Source organism: Oncorhynchus tshawytscha, linkage group LG31 (assembly GCF_018296145.1).
Source record: "Oncorhynchus tshawytscha isolate Ot180627B linkage group LG31, Otsh_v2.0, whole genome shotgun sequence".
NCBI classification, from domain to species: Eukaryota; Metazoa; Chordata; class Actinopteri; order Salmoniformes; family Salmonidae; genus Oncorhynchus; species Oncorhynchus tshawytscha.
Genome location: NC_056459.1, coordinates 35,789,806 through 35,813,913, shown reverse-complemented (window position 1 = coordinate 35,813,913; position 24,108 = coordinate 35,789,806). Strand labels below are relative to the sequence as shown.

At 45.0% G+C, this 24,108-nt stretch overlaps 1 protein-coding gene and 1 long non-coding RNA gene across 3 annotated transcripts; one reads left to right on the top strand and one right to left on the bottom strand.

Moving 5' to 3' along the window:
* Positions 1-4,733: 4,733 nt before the first annotated feature.
* LOC121841503 lies at positions 4,734-5,026 on the top strand. Its single transcript, XR_006080523.1, has 3 exons — positions 4,734-4,777; positions 4,815-4,857; positions 5,015-5,026. It is a non-coding gene; the product is annotated as an uncharacterized LOC121841503 (long non-coding RNA).
* Positions 5,027-5,720: 694 nt separating this feature from the next.
* LOC112229184 (nucleoporin NUP42) lies at positions 5,721-18,263 on the bottom strand. 2 transcript variants are annotated; one of them, XM_042310316.1, is made up of 7 exons: positions 17,985-18,263; positions 15,813-16,074; positions 15,226-15,314; positions 13,178-13,254; positions 10,596-10,682; positions 10,399-10,501; positions 5,721-6,766 (listed from the first exon to the last, which is right to left on the bottom strand). In XM_042310316.1, the coding sequence occupies exons 1-7, from the start codon at positions 18,127-18,129 to the stop codon at positions 6,288-6,290; spliced, it is 1,242 nt and encodes a 413-aa protein (XP_042166250.1). In that variant the 5' UTR covers positions 18,130-18,263; the 3' UTR covers positions 5,721-6,287. The 2 variants fall into 2 exon arrangements, with proteins under 2 accessions (XP_042166250.1, XP_042166251.1); XM_042310317.1 differs by lacking the exon at positions 17,985-18,263 and adding an exon at positions 16,600-16,732.
* Positions 18,264-24,108: the final 5,845 nt, after the last annotated feature.

Sequence of the window (24,108 nt, the reverse complement as noted above, 5' to 3'; positions counted from 1 at the left end):
GGTCATTATGTACTTCTAAAAAAAGGCCTAAATAAAAATTACATGCAAACCCCCCAAAAAAATCCCGTGTCTGAATTAAAATCCAAGTAATTGTTTATGATCTATTCTGCACCCCCAATAAAATCACTCGGTTTATTTAGAAATATGCCATCACTGTAAAAAATAAACATATATATATTTTTTAAAGTATATTGTCTACTTAATCTACTTTGATGAAATATGATTCCGTGTAGGGCAGTGAAACAACAGATAGATATGTCGTTCATAAAGTGTCGTAGGTGAGACAGTGATTTCCTGCTGCGGAATCAGCCGACCTGTGCTTGCCAGTAATGACCAGTGTTGACAACTCATTTTCAGGGGAAGTTGCTACAAGCAGGTTTTAAAAATATACATTTTTTTTTAACAAATATCAACAAACAAAAGAGGAATAGTCACATGCAAACAAGCATACAAACTATTTTCATTGCAGGAATCCTAAACAAACAAATCATATTCATTACTAATACAAGTTTTAATTGCCTTTTTGTTTTTCATTTTAGTTAAAGTGGTGCCATATTGTTTTAAACTCATTTATAAATTGAAAAAAGTTAGGTTTTTGAATTAGACCATTTGTGAATGTGAAATTTACCTAGTATTATTAGCAGTTGAATTAAATATACTACATTGCTAGAGGCAGGTTGATTTGTTGCTAAATGATGTTGTGGTATCATTACGTAGAATACACAATAACGTTGACTGCCATCTCGGCAAAACAAATAATATTTGATCAGGTACAGAGACACCCACTGGCCATCTCGGCAAAACAAATTATATTTGTTCAGGTACAGAGACACCCACTGGCCATCTCGCAAAACAAATTATATTTGCAAAACAAATTATATTTGTTCAGGTACAGAGACACCCACTGGCCATCTACAGAGACACCCACTGGCCATCTCGGCAAAACAAATATTTGTTCAGGTACAAAACAAATTATATTTGTTCAGGTACAGAGACACCCACTGGCCATCTCGGCAAAACAAATATTTGTTCAGGTACAGAGACACCCACTGGCCATCTCGGCAAAACAAATATTTGTTCAGGTACAGAGACACCCACTGGCCATCTCGGCAAAACAAATATTTGTTCAGGTACAGACTCCCACTCTTGTCTGTACACTTTTTGATTGACACATGTTGATTGATTTTGTAAGTTCTGTTCAAGATCAAAACATTTGTGAGCAACTAAATTCATTGGGTTTGTCTCGTTGAACCAATACTACTGCTGCTGCTCGTTGAACCCTTACTACTACTGCTGCTGCTCGTTGAACCCTTACTACTACTACTGCTGCTGCTCGTTGAACCCATACTACTGCTGCTGCTCGTTGAACCCTTACTACTACTGCTGCTGCTCGTTGAACCCATACTACTGCTGCTGCTGCTCGTTGAACCCATACTACTACTGCTGCTGCTCGTTGAACCCGTACTACTACTGCTGCTGCTCGTTGAACCCTTACTACTGCTCATTGAACCCATACTACTGCTGCTGCTGCTCGTTGAACCCTTACTACTACTGCTGCTGCTCGTTGAACCCTTACTACTACTACTGCTGCTGCTCGTTGAACCCTTACTACTACTGCTGCTGCTCGTTGAACCCTTACTACTACTACTGCTGCTGCTCGTTGAACCCTTACTACTGCTCATTGAACCCATACTACTGCTGCTGCTGCTCGTTGAACCCTTACTACTACTGCTGCTGCTCGTTGAACCCTTACTACTACTACTGCTGCTGCTCGTTGAACCCTTACTACTACTGCTGCTGCTCGTTGAACCCTTACTACTACTGCTGCTGCTCGTTGAACCCTTACTACTACTACTGCTGCTGCTCGTTGAACCCTTACTACTACTGCTGCTGCTCGTTGAACCCATACTACTGCTGCTGCTGCTCGTTGAACCCTTACTACTACTGCTGCTGCTCGTTGAACCCTTACTACTACTACTGCTCGTTGAACCCATACTACTGCTGCTGCTCGTTGAACCCATACTACTGCTGCTGCTCGTTGAACCCTTACTACTACTACTGCTGCTGCTCGTTGAACCCATACTACTGCTGCTGCTGCTCGTTGAACCCATACTACTGCTGCTGCTGCTCGTTGAACCCTTACTACTACTACTGCTGCTGCTCGTTGAACCCTTACTACTACTACTGCTGCTGCTCGTTGAACCCTTACTACTACTACTGCTGCTGCTCGTTGAACCCTTACTACTACTACTGCTGCTGCTCGTTGAACCCATACTACTACTGCTGCTGCTCGTTGAACCCATACTACTACTGCTGCTGCTCGTTGAACCCTTACTACTACTGCTGCTGCTCGTTGAACCCATACTACTGCTGCTGCTGCTCGTTGAACCCTTACTACTACTGCTGCTGCTCGTTGAACCCATACTACTGCTGCTGCTGCTACTGCTGTTGAACCCTTACTACTACTACTGCTGCTGCTCGTTGAACCCTTACTACTACTGCTGCTGCTCGTTGAACCCATACTACTGCTGCTGCTGCTCGTTGAACCCATACTACTACTGCTGCTGCTCGTTGAACCCTTACTACTACTGCTGCTGCTCGTTGAACCCATACTACTGCTGCTGCTGCTCGTTGAACCCATACTACTACTGCTGCTGCTCGTTGAACCCATACTACTGCTGCTGCTGCTCGTTGAACCCATACTACTACTGCTGCTGCTCGTTGAACCCATACTACTGCTGATGCTGCTCGTTGAACCCTTACTACTACTGATGCTGCTCGTTGAACCCTTACTACTACTGCTGCTGCAGTCAGACAACAATGATTAGTAATTTACTGAAATTGCTGCTGGCCTTCCGCTGATGTCACTCACAATGCAGCCAGGCACGTGTGTTGTGACTTGAGTGTGTGCCAAGAGAAAATCATTTTAGTGTCATTTGTCAGAGGGGAAATGCGTGCATTTTAGCATTTTAGCATTTGAGTCACTTTTCAAAAGTTGCTACAAGTTCCAAAAAGATGTTAAAAATAGCTAAATTTGCTGCTAGGTGCTGTTTGAAAAAAAAGGTTGCCATAGTAGTCTGATAAATTGCTAAATCTACCAACAAAATTGCTAAATTGGCATCATGGGTAACGGCGGATTATGTTGGAGATAGTTTGCGCATGCGCACTTGGTCATAAGCGACATTTTCAGACAGGGTATTTTTTTCAGTTGCATGTAACTTTTTATTTATATATTTTTTTGTAAATACATACTGGCCATAGATGCTGAATGTACGGATGCTGCACCTTCAGCCACCCCTGAAATAAAAAATATTTAAAGTTTCCCCAGGAACCCAATCAGCTGACAAAAAAATATCGCATCACCCCACACGCATAAACTACTTCCCACGGCTATAATACTGACCATAACGAAACAGCTGGTAAATGGCAAACCATGATCGTTGTTGACTCGCTTCCCTTTCTAAATTTCCACCGGATATTTCCATCTCTGTCCATGAAACCGCTCGCAAATCGTATGAGCATTTTATAATGGTGCTTTCCCCACAAATTGCATTTTGGAATATGCGTGTGTATGTTAATCAACATTTTAACATTGTGATCTGTTCAGCCTCATTCATTTATATGGCGTATACCTCCACTACACTACTTTTATACTCCTCGTGGAGATTGAGTATACGCAGAATCCACTATATTGTAACGACCCTGGGTTTATTAGTGCGGAAATCGACCCTGCCGCACGAGCATGCATTTGCGACACAGTCGATAGCGCGCCGGACCTCGGGCTCGAAGGTCGAGGGTTCGAGACCTGCTCCCTGCTGTTTCATTACAATATAATCAAAATATGCGCTGTTGTATAAAACAGCGTAACTAAAATACAACGTAGAGTAGAAGAAATATAATGAGCCGTGTCGAGAATACAGTATTTAAATACACAGTACAAAACCCCCATGGTAAAATGTATAGAATTGCAATAAATTAGCTTCCGGAACTCAAAATATATATGTGTGTATATGGCCAGTGTGTGAATAGAAAAACGTCTCATCTGCTACTGTACACGTTTTATGTTCTGATAAAATCATAAAACGGTTTTTATTTAATGAACGACAGAACAAAGTATTGTTTATACAATATACACCTGGGGGACACACACACACACGAGATGAACGCAAACAAAAACAGACCATAATTTGGTTCAAAGCAAAAATACCACCAACCATAATTAAAACACACTTATTTAAATTTTAAAATATCAAAAACAGTAGCCTATTTTAGTTCCTGGTACAGTCAGACCACCAGTAGTCTGACTATCATCTGTCTTACATTCTGCTCCACCCTTTCATTTTAAAAAGGAAACCTCTCAAACAAATGACATGGCACTATTACCAGGAACACCATCTTGGTTGAAACTTGACATCCTTCAGAATCCATTTGATAGATTGTTTTTTTTCTCTCCCCCCCCAGTATAAACTAGTCAGATTAGTGATTACATCAAGGATGGGGGAGATTCTGTAAATTAGCGGTGGTTTTTACTCATCAAAAAGGCTTCAGAGAGATTCAGTCCAGCTCTTTTCCATCAAGTCAGTTATAAAAGGAAAGGAGACGAGCCATTTTAAAAATGTCCATGGTGGGATCAGACCACCTGCTTATTAACAGGGGGGTTGAGTGGTGGGATCAGACCACCTGCATATTAACAGGGGGTTGAGTGGTGGGATCAGACCACCTGCATATTAACAGGGGGTTGAGTGGTGGGATCAGACCACCAGCTTATTAACAGGGGGTTGAGTGGTGGGATCAGACCACCTGCATATTAACAGGGGGTTGAGTGGTGGGATCAGACCACCTGCTTATTAACAGGGGGTTGAGTGGTGGGATCAGACCACCTGCTTATTAACAGGGGGGTTGAGTGGTGGGATCAGACCACCTGCATATAACAGGGGGGTTGAGTGGTGGGATCAGACCACCTGCTTATAACAGGGGGTTTGAGTGGTGGGATCAGACCACCTGCATATAACAGGGGGTTGAGTGGTGGGATCAGACCACCTGCATATAACAGGGGGTTGAGTGGTGGGATCAGACCACCTGCTTATAACAGGGGGTTGAGTGGTGGGATCAGACCACCTGCTTATAACAGGGGGGGGATCAGACCACCTGCTTATAACAGGGGGTGGGATCAGACCACCTGCTTATTAACAGGGGGGTTGAGTGGTGGGATCAGACCACCTGCTTATTAACAGGGGGTTGAGTGGTGGGATCAGACCACCTGCATATTAACAGGGGGTTTGAGTGGTGGGATCAGACCACCTGCTTATTAACAGGGGGTTGAGTGGTGGGATCAGACCACCTGCTTATAACAGGGGGTTTGAGTGGTGGGATCAGACCACCTGCTTATTAACAGGGGGTTGAGTGGTGGGATCAGACCACCTGCTTATTAACAGGGGGTTGAGTGGTGGGATCAGACCACCTGCTTATAACAGGGGGTTGAGTGGTGGGATCAGACCACCTGCTTATAACAGGGGGTTGAGTGGTGGGATCAGACCACCTGCTTATTAACAGGGGGTTGAGTGGTGGGATCAGACCACCTGCTTATTAACAGGGGGTTGAGTGGTGGGATCAGACCACCTGCTTATTAACAGGGGGGTTGAGTGGTGGGATCAGACCACCTGCTTATTAACAGGGGGGTTGAGTGGTGGGATCAGACCACCTGCTTATTAACAGGGGGTTGAGTGGTGGGATCAGACCACCTGCTTATTAACAGGGGGGTTGAGTGGTGGGATCAGACCACCTGCTTATTAACAGGGGGGTTGAGTGGTGGGATCAGTGACCACCTGCTTATTAACGGGGGGGGTTGAGTGGTGGGATCAGACCACCTGCTTATTAACAGGGGGGTGAGTGGTGGGATCAGACCACCTGCTTATTAACAGGGGGGTTTGAGTGGTGGGATCAGACCACCTGCTTATTAACAGGGGGGGTTTGAGTGGTGGGAACAGACCACCTGCTTATTAACAGGGGGGTTGAGTGGTGGGATCAGACCACCTGCTTATTAACAGGGGGGTTGAGTGGTGGGATCAGACCACCTGCTTATTAACAGGGGGGTTGAGTGGTGGGATCAGACCACCTGCTTATTAACGGGGGGTTGAGTGGTGGGTGGGATCAGACCACCAGCATATTAACAGGGGGTTGAGTGGTGGGATCAGACCACCTGCTTATTAACAGGGGGTTGAGTGGTAGGATCAGAACACCAGCATATTAACAGGGGGGTTGAGTGGTAGGATCAGACCACCAGCATATTAACAGGGGGGTTTGAGTGGTATCTGTCCCAGGGTGAACCTCTTCCCTCCAAACTCCTTCAGTTCCTCTTCACTCAGCTGGCTCTGGGGGGTGAAGAGACTGTCTGCTGGGGCCATAACCCCAAACCCTCCACTCGCCTGTCCAAAACCACTTGCAGCCACTGGCGCTGCACTCCCGAAACCACTCCCTCCAAATGCTCCTCCTCCACCAGCGACCGTCGAGGTGAAGCTAAACCCGGACGCAGAGGCAGGAGCTCCGAAACCGGCTGTAGTTGGCTCCTTGTTGGCAGCAGGGGTGGCAAAGGAGAAACCGGCTGCCGAGGGAACAGTGGTGGCCATAGAGCCAATCCCAGTGGGAGCTGGTGCGATGGCTGGCGCAGCACTGCCGAGAGCAGTAGAAGCTGCACCTGGTCCAGCGAAGCTGAAATTACTGGCACCTGAGGTGTCCTGGACTGGGGCCTGGGCCGGCACTCCGAAACCTGAGGAGAGGAGGGAGAGTCCAGTTTGAGAGAAGTAGCAGATATATAAACTCAGCAACAAAAATAAACGTCCTCTCACTGTCAACTGCGTTAATTTTCAGCAAATTTAACATGTGTAAATATTTTTATGAACACGACAAGATCCAACAACTGAGACATAAACTGAACAAGTTCCACAGACATGTGACTAACAGAAATGGAATAATGTGTCCATGAACAAAGAGGGGTCAAAATCAAAAGTAACAGTCAGTATCTGCTGTGGCCACCAGCTGCATTAAGTACTGCAGTACATCTCCTCCTCGTGGACTGTACCAGATTTGCCAGTTCTTGCTGTGAGATGTTACCCCACTCTTCCACCAAGGGACCTGCAAGTTCCCGGACATTTCTGGGAGGAATGGACCTAGCCCTCACCCTCTGATCCAACAGGTCCCAGACGTGTTCAATGGGATTGAGATCCGGGCTCTTCTCTGGCCATGGCAGAACACTGACATTCATGTCTTGCAGGAAATCACACACAGAGCGAGCAGTATGGTTGGTGGCATTGTCATGCTGGAGTGTCATGTCAGGAGGAGCCTGCAGGAAGGGTACCACATGAGGGAGGAGGATGTCTTCCCTGTAACACACAGCGTTGAGATTGCCTGCAATGACAACAAGCTCAGTCCAATGATGCTGTGACACACCGCCCCAGACCATGACGGACCCTCCACCTCCAAATCGTCCCGCTCCAGAGTACAGGCCTCAGTGTAACGCTCATTCCTTCGACGATAAACGCGAATCCAACCATCATCCCTGGTGAGACAAAACCGCGACTCGTCAGTGAAGAGCACTTTTTGCCAGTCTGGTCCAGCGACGGTGGGTTTGTGCCCATAGGCGACGTTGTTGCTGGTGTTGTCTGGTGAGGACCTGCCTTACAACAGGCCTACAAGTCCTCAGTCCAGCCTCTCTCAGCCTATTGCGGACAGTCAGAACACTGATGGAGGGATTGTGCGTTCCTGGTGTAGCTCGGGCAGTTGTTGTTGCCATCCTGTACCTGTCCCGCAGGTGTGATGTTCGGTTGTACCGATCCTGTGCAGGTGTTGTTACACGTGGTCTGCCACTGCGAGGACAATCAGCTGTCCGTCCTGTCTCCCTGTAGCGCTGTCTTAGACGTCTCACAGTACGGACATTGCAATTTATTGCCCTGGCCACATCTGCAGTCCTCATGCCTCCTTACAGCATGCCTAAGGCACGTTCACGCAGTGGAGCAAGGACCCTGAGTATCTTCCTTTTGGTGTTTTTCAGAGTCAGTAGAAAGGCCTCTTTAGTGTCCTATGTTTTCATAACTGTGACTTTAATTGCCTACCGTCTGTAAGCTGTTAGTGTCTTAACGACCGTTCCACAGGTGCATGTTCATTAATTGTTTATGGTTCATTGAACAAGCATGGGGAAACAGTGTTAAAACCCTTCACAATGAAGATCTGTGAAGCTATTTGGATTTTTACAAATCGTTTTTGAAAGACGGGGTCCTGAAAAAGGGACGTTTCTTTTCTTGCTGAGTTTATATCATCCTACGAGCCCACTATCCTCCAATCCCTCAGGCACAAACATTGGCACTCTCTCATGGGAACCTTATGTTCAATATAGGAATGAAGAGGATTAGGAACGGAAGTAAATATTTAAAAGGACAACTGCATGTCCCACTAACATAGGAGTTACAGGGGGTCTTATCCAGTTAATATAGGAGTTACAGAGTCTTATCCAGTCAACATAGGAGTTAGAGGGGGTCTTATCCAGTCAACATAGGAGTTACAGGGGGTCTTATCCAGTCAACATAGGAGTTACAGTGGGTCTTATCCAGTCAACATAGGAGTTACAGTGGGTCTTAGCCAGTCAACATAGGAGTTACAGTGGGTCTTAGCCAGTCAACATAGGAGTTAGAGGGTCTTATCCAGTAATCATAGGAGTTACATTGGGTCTTAGCCAGTCAACATAGGAGTTAGAGGGTCTTAGCCAGTCAACATAGGAGTCAGAGGGGGTCTTATCCAGTCAACATAGGAGTTACAGAGGGTCTTAGCCAGTCAACATAGGAGTCAGAGGGTCTTAGCCAGTCAACATAGGAGTTAGAGGGTCTTAACCAGTCAACATAGGAGTTACAGAGGGTCTTATCCAGTCAACATAGGAGTTACAGTGGGTCTTAGCCAGTCAACATAGGAGTTAGAGGGTCTTATCCAGTAATCATAGGAGTTACAGTGGGTCTTAGCCAGTCAACATAGGAGTTAGAGGGTCTTAGCCAGTCAACATAGGAGTCAGAGGGGTCTTATCCAGTCAACATAGGAGTTAGAGGGTCTTAGCCAGTCAACATAGGAGTTACAGTGGGTCTTAGCCAGTCAACATAGGAGTTAGAGGGTCTTATCCAGTAATCATAGGAGTTACAGTGGGTCTTAGCCAGTCAACATAGGAGTCAGAGGGGGTCTTATCCAGTCAACATAGAGGTTACAGAGGGTCTTATCCAGTCAACATAGGAGTTACAGAGGGTCTTAGCCAGTCAACATAGAGGTTACAGAGGGTCTTAGCCAGTGAGACATAGAGGTTACAGAGGGTCTTAACCAGTCAACATAGAGGTTAGAGGGTCTTATCCAGTCAACATAGGAGTTACAGAGGGTCTTAACCAGTCAACATAGGAGTTACAGAGGGTCTTAACCAGTCAACATAGAGGTTACAGAGGGTCTTAACCAGTCAACATAGAGGTTACAGAGGGTCTTAACCAGTCAACATAGAGGTTACAGAGGGTCTTAACCAGTCAACATAGGAGTTAGTGGGTCTTATCCAGTCAACATAGAGGTTACAGAGGGTCTTAACCAGTCAACATAGAGGTTACAGAGGGTCTTAACCAGTCAACATAGAGGTTACAGAGGGTCTTAACCAGTCAACATAGAGGTTACAGAGGGTCTTAACCAGTCAACATAGAGGTTACAGAGGGTCTTAACCAGTCAACATAGGAGTTAGAGGGTCTTAGCCAGTCAACATAGGAGTTACAGAGAGGGTCTTAGCCAGTCAACATAGAGGTTACAGAGGGTCTTAACCAGTCAACATAGAGGTTACAGAGGGTCTTAACCAGTCAACATAGAGGTTACAGAGGGTCTTAGCCAGTCAACATAGGAGTTACAGAGAGGGTCTTAGCCAGTCAACATAGGAGTTACAGAGTCTTAGCCAGTCAACATAGGAGTTACAGAGGGTCTTAGCCAGTCAACATAGGAGTTACAGAGGGTCTTAGCCAGTCAACATAGGAGTTACAGAGAGGGTCTTAGCCAGTCAACATAGGAGTTACAGAGTCTTAGCCAGTCAACATAGGAGTTAGAGGGTCTTAGCCAGTCAACATAGGAGTTAGAGGGTCTTAGCCAGTCAACATAGGAGTTACAGAGGGTCTTAGCCAGTCAACATAGGAGTTACAGAGGGTCTTAGCCAGTCAACATAGGAGTTACAGAGGGTCTTAGCCAGTCAACATAGGAGTTACAGAGAGGGTCTTAGCCAGTCAACATAGGAGTTACAGAGAGGGTCTTAGCCAGTCAACATAGGAGTTACAGAAGGCCTCCACGCCTGTATTCCATTTGTATTGTCTTCCTATGAAGAACACAGGCTACAGCAGATCTTACCTGTTCCGAAGCCAGATGGTGCTGAGGACCCAAAGCCGGTCACTGGTGTCGACCCAAAGCCTCCAGACGCTGCCTGTGGTGCTGGGTTGTCCAGCTCTGCAAGCTGGGAGAGAAGAGAGAGTATTACTCACCTGGTACATACAAGGCGTTCTATTTGTCTTGTCGTATTACTACAGAAAGTAGTGTGTGTGTGTTACCATAGCGACTCTGGTGTTGCCGCTCATAGCCCTCAGCTCCTGGACTCTGCTTCTCCATTGGTTGACCAGCTGATTGATGACGTTAGCCTACAAACACAAGGAAGGCTGCTGTCAGTATTGATTGAAATTAATTTCTCAGTAAAAAACAAAAACACACAGACATACAGTATATATGTAATGTGATGCTATCTGGAACCCCTGTCCTTAAGTTAGAATCACTGTTGGGAACAAGGAACTTAAGCCCCTAAACTTCTCGTTGGGCGCTGCACTGCGGATGCTTCAGCCTCTCCTACATAATGTGTGACCTCTCTCTCCCCTCTCCTACATAATGTGGGACCTCTCTCTCCCCTCTCCTACATAATGTGGGACCTCTCTCTCCCCTCTCCTACATAATGTGGGACCTCTCTCTCCCCTCTCCTACATAATGTGGGACCTCTCTACCCCTCTCCTACATAATGTGGGACCTCTCTCCCCTCTCCTACATAATGTGTGACCTCTCTCCCCTCCCCTACATAATGTGGGACCTCTCCTACCCCTCTCCTACATAATGTGTGACCTCTCTCCCCTCTCCTACATAATGTGGGACCTCTCTCTCTCCCCTCTCCTACATAATGTGTGACCTCTCTCTCCCCTCTCCTACATAATGTGTGACCTCTCTCTCCTACATAATGTGTGACCTCTCTCTCCTACATAATGTGTGACCTCTCTCCTACATAATGTGTGACCTCTCTCTCCTACATAATGTGTGACCTCTCTCTCCTACATAATGTGTGACCTCTCTCTCCTACATAATGTGGGACCTCTCTCTCCCCTCTCCTGCATAATATGTGACCTCTCCTCTCCCCTCTCCTACATAATATGTGAACTCTCTCTCCCCTCTCCAACATTATGTGTGACCTCTCTCCCTCTCCTACATAATGTGTGACCTCTCTCCCCTCTCCTACATAATGTGTGACCTCTCTCCCCTCCCCTACATAATGTGGGACCTCTCTCTCCCCTCTCCTGCATAATATGTGACCTCTCTCTCCCTCTCCTACATAATATATGACCTCTCTCCCTCTCCAACATTATGTGTGACCTCTCTCTCCCCTCCCTACATAATATGTGACCTCTCTCTCCCCTCTCTCCAACATTATGTGTGACCTCTCTCCCCTCTCCTGCATAATATGTGACCTCTCTCCCCTCTCCTACATAATATGTGACCTCTCTCTCCCCTCTCCTGCATAATGTGTGACCTCTCTCTCCCCTCTCCTACATAATGTGTGACCTCTCTCCCCTCTCCCCTCTCCTACATAATATATGACCTCTCTCTCCCCTCTCCAACATTATGTGTGACTCTCTCTCCCCTCTCCTACATAATATGTGAACTCTCTCTCCCCTCTCCAACATTATGTGTGACCTCTCTCCCCTCTCCTGCATAATATGTGACTCTCTCCCCCTCTCCTACATAATATGTGACCTCTCTCTCCCCTCTCCTACATAATGTGACTCTCTCTCCCTCTCCTACATAATGTGTGACCTCTCCCCTCTGCTCCAGCCTCTCCTACATAATGTGTGACCTCTCTCTCCCCTCTGCTCCAGCCTCTCCTACATAATGTGTGACCTCTCTCTCCCCTCTCCTACATAATGTGGGACCTCTCTCTCCCCTCTGCTCTCCCCTCTCCTACATAATGTGTGACCTCTCTCTCCCCTCTCCTACATAATGTGACCTCTCTCTCCCCTCTCCTACATAATGTGACCTCTCTCTCCCCTCTGCTCCAGCCTCTCCTACATAATGTGTGACCTCTCCCCTCTGCTCCAGCCTCTCCTACATAATGTGTGACCTCTCCCCCCTCTGCTCCAGCCTCTCCTACATAATGTGTGACCTCTCCCCTCTGCTCCAGCCTCTCCTACATAATGTCTGACCTCTCCCCTCTGCTCCAGCCTCTCCTACATAATATGTGACCTCTCTCTCCCCTCTTCTACATAATGTCTGACCTCTCCCCTCTGCTCCAGCCTCTCCTACATAATGTGTGTATATCAGAGGGGTTGGTTAAAAGCCGAAGACAAATGTCTGTCTCATATGTATCAATAAAGTATTGTTCATGACATTGAATCCCAGGGCAGATGGCTTCACGTTATACTGTGTTGATGACATTGAATCCCAGGGCAGATGGCTTCACGTTATACTGTGTTCATGACATTGAATCCCAGGGCAGATGGCTTCACGTTATACTGTGTTCATGACATTGAATCCCAGTGCAGATGGCTTCACGTTATACTGTCTTCATGACATTGAATCCCAGGGCAGATGGCTTCACGTTATACTGTGTTCATGACATTGAATCCCAGGGCAGATGGCTTCACGTTATACTGTCTTCATGACATTGAATCCCAGGGCAGATGGCTTCACGTTATACTGTGTTCATGACATTGAATCCCAGGGCAGATGGCTTCACGTTATACTGTGTTCATGACATTGAATCCCAGGGCAGATGGCTTCACGTTATACTGTGTTCATGACATTGAATCCCAGGGCAGATGGCTTCACGTTATACTGTGTTCATGCAGATACAGGGACACATGCATGTGATTCTACTCACATATCCCTGCAGGTCTCCTGATGGCTTGGTGTTGTAGTACTCCAGTCTCAGCTCCTCTGGAGAGAGCTCTGTGAACCCTGCACAGAGGAGGAGACTAGGTTCAATGTCATCCACATCCATTCAATATACTGGAGTTAACATCACAGCCAATCTAATATAGCCTTCTACTTCTGCTACAACAACTACTACAGCTACTACTACAGCTACTACTACAGCTACTACTACTACAGCTGCTACTACTACTACTACTACAGCTACTTCTGATACTACTACTACAGCTACTACTACAACTACTTCTGCTACTACAGCTACTACTGCTACTACAGCTACTTCTGATACTACTACTACAGCTACTACTACAGCTACTACTACTACTACAACTACTACTACTTCTGCTACTACTACTACAGCTACTACTGCTACTACTACTACTTCTGCTACTACTACTACAGCTACTACTACTACAGCTACTACTACTACAGCTACAGCTACTACTACAGCTACTACATCACGATCTATCCAAGATGTTCCTTCCATCCCAACTGAGGTAATGGTAAACAACTGTGTTTTTATTCATTTATTTTATTTCACCTTTATTTAACCAGGTAGGAAATGTATCAAATTAACACTGGTGATAGATGTGCAGATGAGGATGTGCAGCGATCGGTAAGCTGCTCAGATAGCTGATGCTTAACGCTAGTGAGGGAGATATAAGTCTCCAACTTCAGCAATTTTTGCAATTCGTTCCAGTCATTAGCAGCAGAGAACTGGAAGGAAAGGCGGCCAAAGGAGGTGTTGGCTTTGGGGATGACTAGTGAGATATACCCGCTGGAGCGCATGCTACGGGGCCCATGTGGGGAGGCAGGGTAGCCTAGTGGTTAGAGTGTTGGACTAGTAACCGAAAGGTTGCAAGATCAAATCCCCGAGCTGACAAGGTACAAATCTGTCGTTCTGCCCCTGAACAAGGCAGTTATCTTACAGTTCCTAGACCAGTTAACCCACTGTTCCTAGGCCAGTTAACCCACTGTTCCTAGGCCAGTTAACCCACTGTTCCTAGGCCAGTTAACCCACTGTTCCTAGGCCAGTTAACCCACTGTTCCTAGACCAGTTAACCCACTGTTCCTAGACCAGTTAACCCACTGTTCCTAGGCCGTCGGTGAAAATAAGAATTTGTTCTTAACTGACTTGCCTAGTTAAATAGAGGTTAAAAAAATAAAAAATAAATGTGTGTGTGTGTGATAGTGTCAAACTAACCAGACCATCCTATAGTGGGGCAGACCAAAGCTAAGCTGTTTCTCTTACCTGAGATGGTTGCTTTGAGGACAGAGTAACAGGAGAAAAGCCACTGGCCTGAAGTCTCCCAGATCTCCATATCTTTCTGGATGGTCTCTCTGGTGAGGAGACAAGGCATTCTGATAACAGGCCATTTCATTTACAGACTACTTTGTCAGGGACTCATTTTTATATATATATATATATATATTATATGATGGTGGAAAATAAGTATCTATATATATATAATATATATATACTTATTTTAAGTACTAAGACTACTTTGTCAGGGACTCATTTACAGTTAACCCACTGTTCCTAGGCCAGTTAACCCACTGTTCCTATATAAAGTATAACCCACTGTTCCTAAGGCCAGTTAACCCACTGTTCCTAGGCCAGTTAACCCACTGTTCCTAGGCCAGTTAACCCACTGTTCCTAGGCCAGTTAACCCACTGTTCCTAGGCCAGTTAACCCACTGTTCCTAGGCCAGTTAACCCACTGTTCCTAGGCCAGTTAACCCACTGTTCCTAGGCCAGTTAACCCACTGTTCCTAGACCAGTTAACCCACTGTTCCTAGACCAGTTAACCCACTGTTCCTAGGCCGTCGGTGAAAATAAGAATTTGTTCTTAACTGACTTGCCTAGTTAAATAGATATTATTTATAAAATAAAATTTATAATATGTATATTTATATATATAGATAATAAATGTTATAGTGTCAAATATTTAGACCATCCTATAGTGGGGCAGACCAAAGCTAAGCTGTTTCTCTTACCTGAGATGGTTGCTTTGAGGACAGAGTAACAGGAGAAAAGCCACTGGCCTGAAGTCTCCCAGATCTCCATATCTTTCTGGATGGTCTCTCTGGTGAGGAGACAAGGCATTCTGATAACAGGCCATTTCATATTTACAGACTACTTTGTCAGGGACTCATTTTTATATATATATATATATATATTATATGATGGTGGAAAATAAGTATCTATATATATATAATATATATATACTTATTTTAAGTACTAAGACTACTTTGTCAGGGACTTATTTATTTATTTATATATTTATATATATATATATATATATATATACTTATTTTCCACCATAATCTGCAAATAAATTCATTAAAAATCCTACAATGTAATTTTCTGGATTTTTTTTCCTCATTTTGTCTGTCATAGTTGAAGTGTACCTATGATGAAAATTACAGGCCTCATCTCTTTAAGTGGGAGAACTTGCTGACTAAATACACATACACAGTGGGGCAAAAAAGTATATGTGTGTATATATATATATGTATGTATGTGTGTGAATTCTGAATCCCATTGAGATAATTGTTCCCACCCAAGCAATCAGTGGACTTACAAGTGTTTTTCATTGTCTTCCCCTTCTCCTCTCCCACCTTTGTCGAAGCTGCTTTGAGTGTTTAAGGCAGAAAATCTGTTTTGGTTTGGAGAGGAGGCTGCGAAACTGAAGTTAGAGCTCTGGGCTTGGCTGTCCCTTCCTCCTCCTCCTCCTCCTGGACCCCAGTTGTTGCCACCCTGCTGGGAGGAGAAGGATGACGGCTGGACGTAGCTTCCTCCTCCAGACCTCTGAGCTGGGTTCACCCACACTCTGTTCCCAAACCCTGAAAACAGGATGTTTATAGATTTGACTACCCTTATATTGGATGGGAGAAATGTGTTTCTAGGCTGCATAACATCATGACCCACTTTCAATTCATTAGCTTCAAAAGCCCATCTGTTTCTGTTAAAAAAATGTTTGTTGTTTTACTTGCCAGAACCTCTGCTGAAGGTTTACTCACCAGCCCAGAGCCAAACCTCGCCCGAAGGTTTACTCACCAGCCCAGAGCCAAACCTCGCCCGAAGGTTTACTCACCAGCCCAGAGCCAAACCTCACCCGAAGGTTTACTCACGAGCCCAGAGCCAAACCTCGCCCGAAGGTTTACTCACCAGCCCAGAGCCAAACCTCGCCCGAAGGTTTACTCACGAGCCCAGAGCCAAACCTCGCCCGAGGTCAGGTGGTTTACTCACGAGCCCAGAGCCAAACCTCGCCCGAAGGTTTACTCACCAGCCCAGAGCCAAACCTCGCCCGAAGGTTTACTCACCAGCCCAGAGCCAAACCTCGCCCGAAGGTCAGGTGGATGGATTACCTTGGCAAAAGAGAAAAGAGCCATCAGCCATAAAGCTGATGATTATAACGGCTGGTGAGAGAAGGTTCCGGAATTTTTAAGCGGCTTGAGCCGCAAAACCCATTGTGGCTGACGGAGGAGCCGGTGCGTCAGACAAGAGAGTAGCCACTTCTTCTCTATAGTCTATAGTCCTCTGCCAGTAAACAATTGTTGCACTGAAACAACCGGTTGATCCACATTGTCCCGGAAGAGCGCATAGTAAATACAACTCCTCCACAAATTGCTCCATGTTTCCTCTGAACAGGGAAGCCTCCATGAGAAGAGACATAGCAACAGACTCCAGAGATAAAGACTACTAGGCGTATTGGTTGGGTATCATTTGACATGAGTGTTAGTCTAGTTACTGACTGACTAGACAGTATTGTTATTCCTCTTTTTCTTATTTCATTTCAGGTGTAGATGGAGTCAGAACACTAGAAAGCAGCATACTGCCAGACCACCACAGGACCAGTGGTGACACAATGACACTTTACATCAATGACACTAACAAAATGGTTGGATTGTTCAGCAGGGTTAGGGTAAGAGCTAAGAATAACAAATAATTAAAGAGCAGCTGGAAATAAAAAATAGTGGGGCTATGTACAGGGGGTACCGGGTACAGAGTCAATGTGCGGGGGCACCAGTGTTGAGGTAATTGAGGTAATATGTACATGTAGGTAGAGTTATTAAAGTGACTATGCATAGATAATAACAGAGTAGAAGAGGGAGGGGGGCAATGCAAATAGTCTGGGTAGCCATGATTACCTGTAAATGTCAAATTACAAGTTTGCGACAGTTGTTACATCTTTCACACATCATGATACAAACTTCCGAAATGAAATTACACATTTGCTAATCGTACTTGCAACCACATCTCAATGTGCGACCACGAAATTCAAACTCACGTCATGTTGTCATCGTTATAATACCATATTCAGATGACAGTGTGACGTCGAGCTGAGAACGTCATCATCGTGTAGTATTGTTACGCTTAGAACACACCGACAGTGTTTCATGTTGGTCCAACATAATTACATTCATTCCCAATGAAACGCTGCGTTTGCCTTGCAGTGCGTTCTTTGTGGTGCATATGTTGAATTTGTCGAACGTATGCGTAGACGGCTTGACAGAAATGGTAGCAGGAGGTGAATGTTGAACACAAATCCAAATGATGGTGCGTACTATTTTAGCGCAATGACAACGTCGGTGCGTTTGAAGCGTTCGTGTGACACAAGCGTCGATACGTTGTGTGGAATCAGTAGTGTTTAAAAAAAAAACTAAATCAGATCTCCGTTCTCAATCGTTCCATGACTAGCTACAGTATAGCAGAAAAAGACTGGGAGCTACTACAACTAGGTACTCCTTACCTCCTCCCCCGCCTCTGTTGGACTGTTGAGGGGGGCGGCTGTTGTACTCTCCACCGTAGCCGCCACCGCCTGCTTTTGGGTGCTCATTCCAACACTTGTCGCCATATCGACACCGGCCTTGCATCCAAAAGTTGCACACCGGCATAGTGTTGCTGGATTTAAAGTTGTCGGTGCGGTGAATGAAACAAAATCCACTCGTTTCCCACTATAGTTTTCATCGTTTTCGTTCAGATTACGCCATTTTGAAAATGTCGCAGGGCTATGACGTCGGTTTTAAAGTGGGTTTAATGCAACAGGGCGCCCCTTGTGTTTGGTTTTGGTACTGCAGCCAGGAAAGTAACTCGAATCAACAAAATCTTCAGACCGTGTAGAAAATAGTACAGTAAATAATTATATACCGGTAAATAGGCAATTAAATAATTATATTACCAAAGACTATACAATTTATAGTATTATTGTGTGTGTGTGTGTGTGTATATGAGTGAGTGTTCAAATGCTGTAAATAAATAGCCTATGTTTAGAGCATCAAAATTGTCTTGATTGTCAGTGTTGATAGTACAGTTGCTATGTAAACTGTTATTTGTAGCTTATAGGTGAAAGTATTGCGAGACAGAGAGGATGGAGGGAGTGAAAGAGGGGAGGAGGAGGGAGTGAAAGAGGGAGGAGGAGGGAGTAGGGAGTGAAAGAGGGAGGAGGGAGTGAAAGAGGGAGGAGGAGGGAGTGAAAGAGAGGAGGAGGAGGAGGGAGTGAAAGAGGGGAGGAGGAGGGAGTGAAAGAGAGGAGGAGGAGGGAGTGAAAGAGGGGAGGAGGAGGGAGTGAAAGAGAGGAGGAGGAGGGAGTGAAAGAGGGAGGAGGAGGGAGTGAAAGAGGGAGGAGGAGGGAGTGAAAGATGGAGGAGGAGGAGGAAGTGAAAGAGAGGAGGAGGAGGGAGTGAAAGAGAGGAGGAAGGAGGGACACAGAATGAGCGTCTGTGGGATTTGCCAACTCCACCGTTTCACCGGTGGTGGCATAGTCTTTAGGGGCTTTGCCATGACAACACACAACCTGTTGAGGTGCATCTCATGTTCCTTTTACCTGGAGGTCCATGCAGTGTTCACACAGTACCACCATCATTTCGGTTACTGGCCTAACGCTCTAACCACTAGGCTACCTACCGCCCCCATACAGATAGAGACACACACCAGACACAGTACAGTATCGCAAATCACAGATCCCCAATCACATGCACCTACATACACTGACACTGTAAGTCACTCCATCCTAATGTTCCTGTAAATAGTATGTGTTTTGGTTATTGTTGACAACATGCTAATGTGAGTCTGTCTGCCTGCCTGATTGTCTACCTGTCTGTCTGCCTGTGAGTGAAAGGAGTTTGATACTTGGTGCCTGAGAACATGTCTGCTAGATGACATGAATACAGAGGGTGTCATTGTGTTCTTAGATTCAGTACTTCCTAAAAAAAATGTGCTAGCTGACTGCTACCTGTTTAATTGGCTGTCTTCATGCACTCTCTCGCTCTGTCTCTCTGTCTCTCTCTCCCGCTCTGTCTCTCTCTCTCGCTCTGTCTCTCTCTCTCTCGCTCTGTCTCTCTCTCTCTCGCTCTGTCTCTCTCTCTCGCTCTGTCTCTCTCTCTCGCTCTGTCTCTCTCTCTCGCTCTGTCTCTCTCTCTCGCTCTGTCTCTCTCTCTCGCTCTGTCTCTCTCTCTCTCTCTCTCTCGCTCTGTCTCTCTCTCTCGCTCTGTCTCTCTCTCTCGCTCTGTCTCTCTCTCGCTCTGTCTCTCTCTCTCGCTCTGTCTCTCTCTCTCGCTCTGTCTCTCTCTCTCGCTCTGTCTCTCTCTCTCGCTCTGTCTCTCTCTCTCGCTCTGTCTCTCTCTCTCGCTCTGTCTCTCTCTCCCGCTCTGTCTCTCTCTCTCGCTCTGTCTCTCTCTCTCCCGCTCTGTCTCTCTCTCTCGCTCTGTCTCTCTCTCTCCCGCTCTGTCTCTCTCTCTCGCTCTGTCTCTCTCTCTCGCTCTGTCTCTCTCTCCCGCTCTGTCTCTCTCTCCCGCTCTGTCTCTCTCTCTCGCTCTGTCTCTCTCTCCCGCTCTGTCTCTCTCTCTCTCGCTCTGTCTCTCTCTCCCGCTCTGTCTCTCTCTCTCTCGCTCTGTCTCTCTCTCTTGCTGATGTCCACCAAAAAAATAAGTCTTCAGTGACACTGAGCATGCTGATGATGTGGGGCTGTCCTAGAGTCATAACTCTAACCAGCATCCAAGAGGACGCTTCCATAAAGGCTGGGAGGAAAACCCGCTGAAAGACTGGGCCACATCCAACAAAATCTGGATATGCTTTTCAAGAGACCCTCCACAACCTGCCCCACTCACCCTAGAAGGACAGAAAGTACCAGTGCTAACAAAAACAAACTACTGTATCTTGGTTTTCATCTAGACTCTAACCTCATCATTCACACCACATCAACCTGCACCACTTTTCCTAGGAGGACAGGAAGTACCAGTGGTAACAACAACTAAGTATCTTGGTTTTCATCTAGACTCTAACCTCAGTGGTGACACTTGTGGAGCAGTCAGTGAGGAAGGCCTCAAAACGTTCTTGCCAGAAATGGCCTACCCACTGAAGAACCGGGTCACAGTATACACTACACTGGTCAGGCCTTGTCTGGAATACGGTGGAGTGCTGTTAGTTGGATGTAACAAAAAGCAGCAGGCCCAACTGGACAGGGTGCAGATGAGGGCTCTGAGGATCATCTCCAGAGGTGTAGCACTCCCACCATTACAGAGTAAAACCAGAACGGGCTGCAGTGCACAACCAGGCTCCAAAGAAACAGACAGAAATGGTTATGTATTGTTGCCCGTACAAGCCACCTAAAAAACAACACCACTCTGCCCTTCTGTCAGACTGTACAACTATTTTAACCCCCCCAAAAAATGTTTTTCAACAATCACATTTTTCAGCTCCCATCATGAAAAAATGTCCTGCAAAGTTTTAACTGTCCTGTATTCAATTTATAAACTATCAAAATAAAAAGAGTCACACACTCCATATATAAACTACCAGTCATTTATTGGGTATTTACCAATGTTTCGGCATCACTGTGCCTTCTTCAGGGTGATGTCATGAAGACTAGAACCAGGTTATGTAGACAAACAGTGCAGTTAGTGCAACCAATGACAATCGTGAGGGGTGTGTAATAATGATTAAGTTAATTAGAAGGAATTAGTGAAACTGTTAAAACAATAGTTTATACGTATTAAATATATTAGGATATTGTTCTCATATAGAAAAATAATGTAATATTGTACATCATATTAGCATCAACATAGATTATTGTTTAATTCAATTTCACATATTTGTATGGTATTTCATTGCATATTTGTTACATGTAATCTTTTGGTTCAACCTTAATGTATAATGAGCATCATCAACAGGGGGAACATATTAGGGGTATGCTAATAAGCTGTAGAAAGAATATATATATTTATAAGACTTGTTCATAAAATAAATAAAGAATTGTTCATAAGAAGGGCCTGAGATCAAAGTCAATATTCAGACCACTAGGGGTCAATGTTTTTAGATAGGACATCCAGTAAGCCTCCCTTTGTAGTAGGAGGATCTCGTTGTTACCACCTCTCCTTGTTAGAGCAACATGCTCAATGCTTGCGTATTTAAGAGAGGAGATTGGATGGTTAGCTTCGACAAAATGAGCTGCTACTGGATAGTCAATGTGATTGAGCTGTGGTGTTCAGCTATGCGTTGTTTTAATTGTCTTTTTGTTTGTCCAACGTAGGCTGAATTCTATTTACAACATCTGTTATGTATTTTTAAATTAGTGTTTAGTCCTTTTTTTATGATTTCAAACCTTCAGTTTTATTTGTGAGCAAGAATCTTTCAATCAACTCAAACTCTTTATTTTGCTCTCTCTCTCTCTCTCTCTCTCTCTCTCTCTCTCTCTCTCTCCCTCTCTCTCTCTCTCTCGCTGTCTGTCTCTCTCCCTCTCTCTCAAACACACACAAACACACACACACACACACACACACACACACACACACAAACACACACACAGCTAACACTCCTTAGTTATTGTGAGACGACTATAGCATTTTGACACATACACACACACAAACTTCATCACAAATTCAGTCACGTGAACAAATTGATAGGGAGGGGTCGGCCTGCGAGAGGTTTTTTTGCCCCCCCCCCAAAAAAAAATATATATATATTTCGTACGAAAACAAAATGGCCAAAAGAGACAATCCCCAAGAATTCAGCAAAAAAAAAAAGATTTCAGGTCATCTTTTCCCAAGTATTCCTAAAAATAAAAATAGATCAGCGCACAATTGGCCCAGCGTCGTCCGGGAGTAGGCTGTCATTGTAAATAAGAATTTTGACTTGACTAAATGTAAAACTCTTTTTTATTTAGGTTTTTAAGCCAATAGATATTGTTGTAATTATTTTGTCACTCAAATATCACTTGAATTCACATTAGACATGGCAAAATCTTGAAAATTGCAACCACAAAAAAATGCTTTAAAACTGCTACAATATCTTTGCACCCCATGACAAAATGTGAAGAAAAGTTTTGGGAACCCCTGATATACAGAGTACCATGAGATTGTCTGGCTGACTGCCCAAACACTTCTTCTAAAGAGGACTGATAGTCATCTAAGAAACAATTACTAATAATTAATAATTTTGCACGTCTCTGTAATTTTTCAGTTTTTGATTTGTTCAAAACAAAAAGTTTTAAATATCCAATAAATGTAAGTAATAATTCCACTTCATGATTGTGTCCGGGTGTTACGGAGAAGATTTTGTTGATTCTTCACTTTTATACAACAAAAATACAGTTTTATATCTTTATGTTTGAAGCCTGAAATGTGGCAAAAGGTCGCAAAGTTCAAGGGGGCCGAATACTTTCGCAAGGCACTGTATATATATATATTTTTTTAATGAATTTATTAATACTATTTCATCCTTCCACGAGATATAGTCCCGATACAAATCTAGGGTTGCTCCCCAAACCGGCTGGTAATTTGTTCTATCGGTTCGGTTGCCAGAGAGTTTCTGTATCTATGATTCTTCCCATCCAATCAGAGATAACAATAACCTTATACTTGAACCCATGAACTCTGTGTGCACTTATGATTCAAAACCCCTTACCTAGTTATTCTTCCTCCATTGCTTATTTACACCCTATTGTGGTTTGGTACCCTACACTAGTATCATCTGTAGGCTACTGTAGCTGTTTTTATCCAACACAGCCAAAGCAGTGTGTGCGTGTGTTTGTGCATGTGGGTGTGAGACAGAGATTATAAAACTGTTAAGAGAAATTTAAATCCAGAAACGTTAATGAATATACAGTGTGTCCATGCTAAAGCATCTGGAACCTTCAATATCCTACAAGCTGCACAACAGGTGAAATTGGTATCAGTCCAGGCTTCGTTCGCTATGTTTACTTCAACTTGCAATTAATGTGGCAATAGCTTTTGAAAGGACCCACGATTTCTCTCATTCCTACCCTCTCTTTATAAATAGAGAGACACCAGCTAGCTAGATTTAATTCACCCTCACCATGCTGCAACTAACGTTACCCCATACTCCTGCCATTACCACCCAGACTCAGAGCCATGTCTTTAGCTTGCTAACGTTAGCTACCTAGCTAAACGGTTAGCGTCGGCGCTAGCATAACAGGCTACCTAGCTAAACGGTTAGCGTCGGCGCTAGCATAACAGGCTACCTAGCTAAACGGTTAGCGTCGGCGCTAGCATAACAGGCTACCTAGCTAAACGGTTAGCGTCGGCGCTAGCATAACAGGCTACCTAGCTAAACGTTTAGCGTCGGCGCTAGCATAACAGGCTACCTAGCTAAACGGTTAGCGTCGGCGCTAGCATAACAGGCTACCTAGCTAAACGGTTAGCGTCGGCGCTAGCATAACAGGCTAGCTAGCTAAACGGTTAGCGTCGGCGCTAGCATAACAGGCTACCTAGCTAAACGGTTAGCGTCGGCGCTAGCATAACAGGCTAGCTAGCTAAACGGTTAGCGTCGGCGCTAGCATAACAGGCTACCTAGCTAAACGGTTAGCGTCGGCGCTAGCATAACAGGCTAGCTAGCTAAACGGTTAGCGTCGGCGCTAG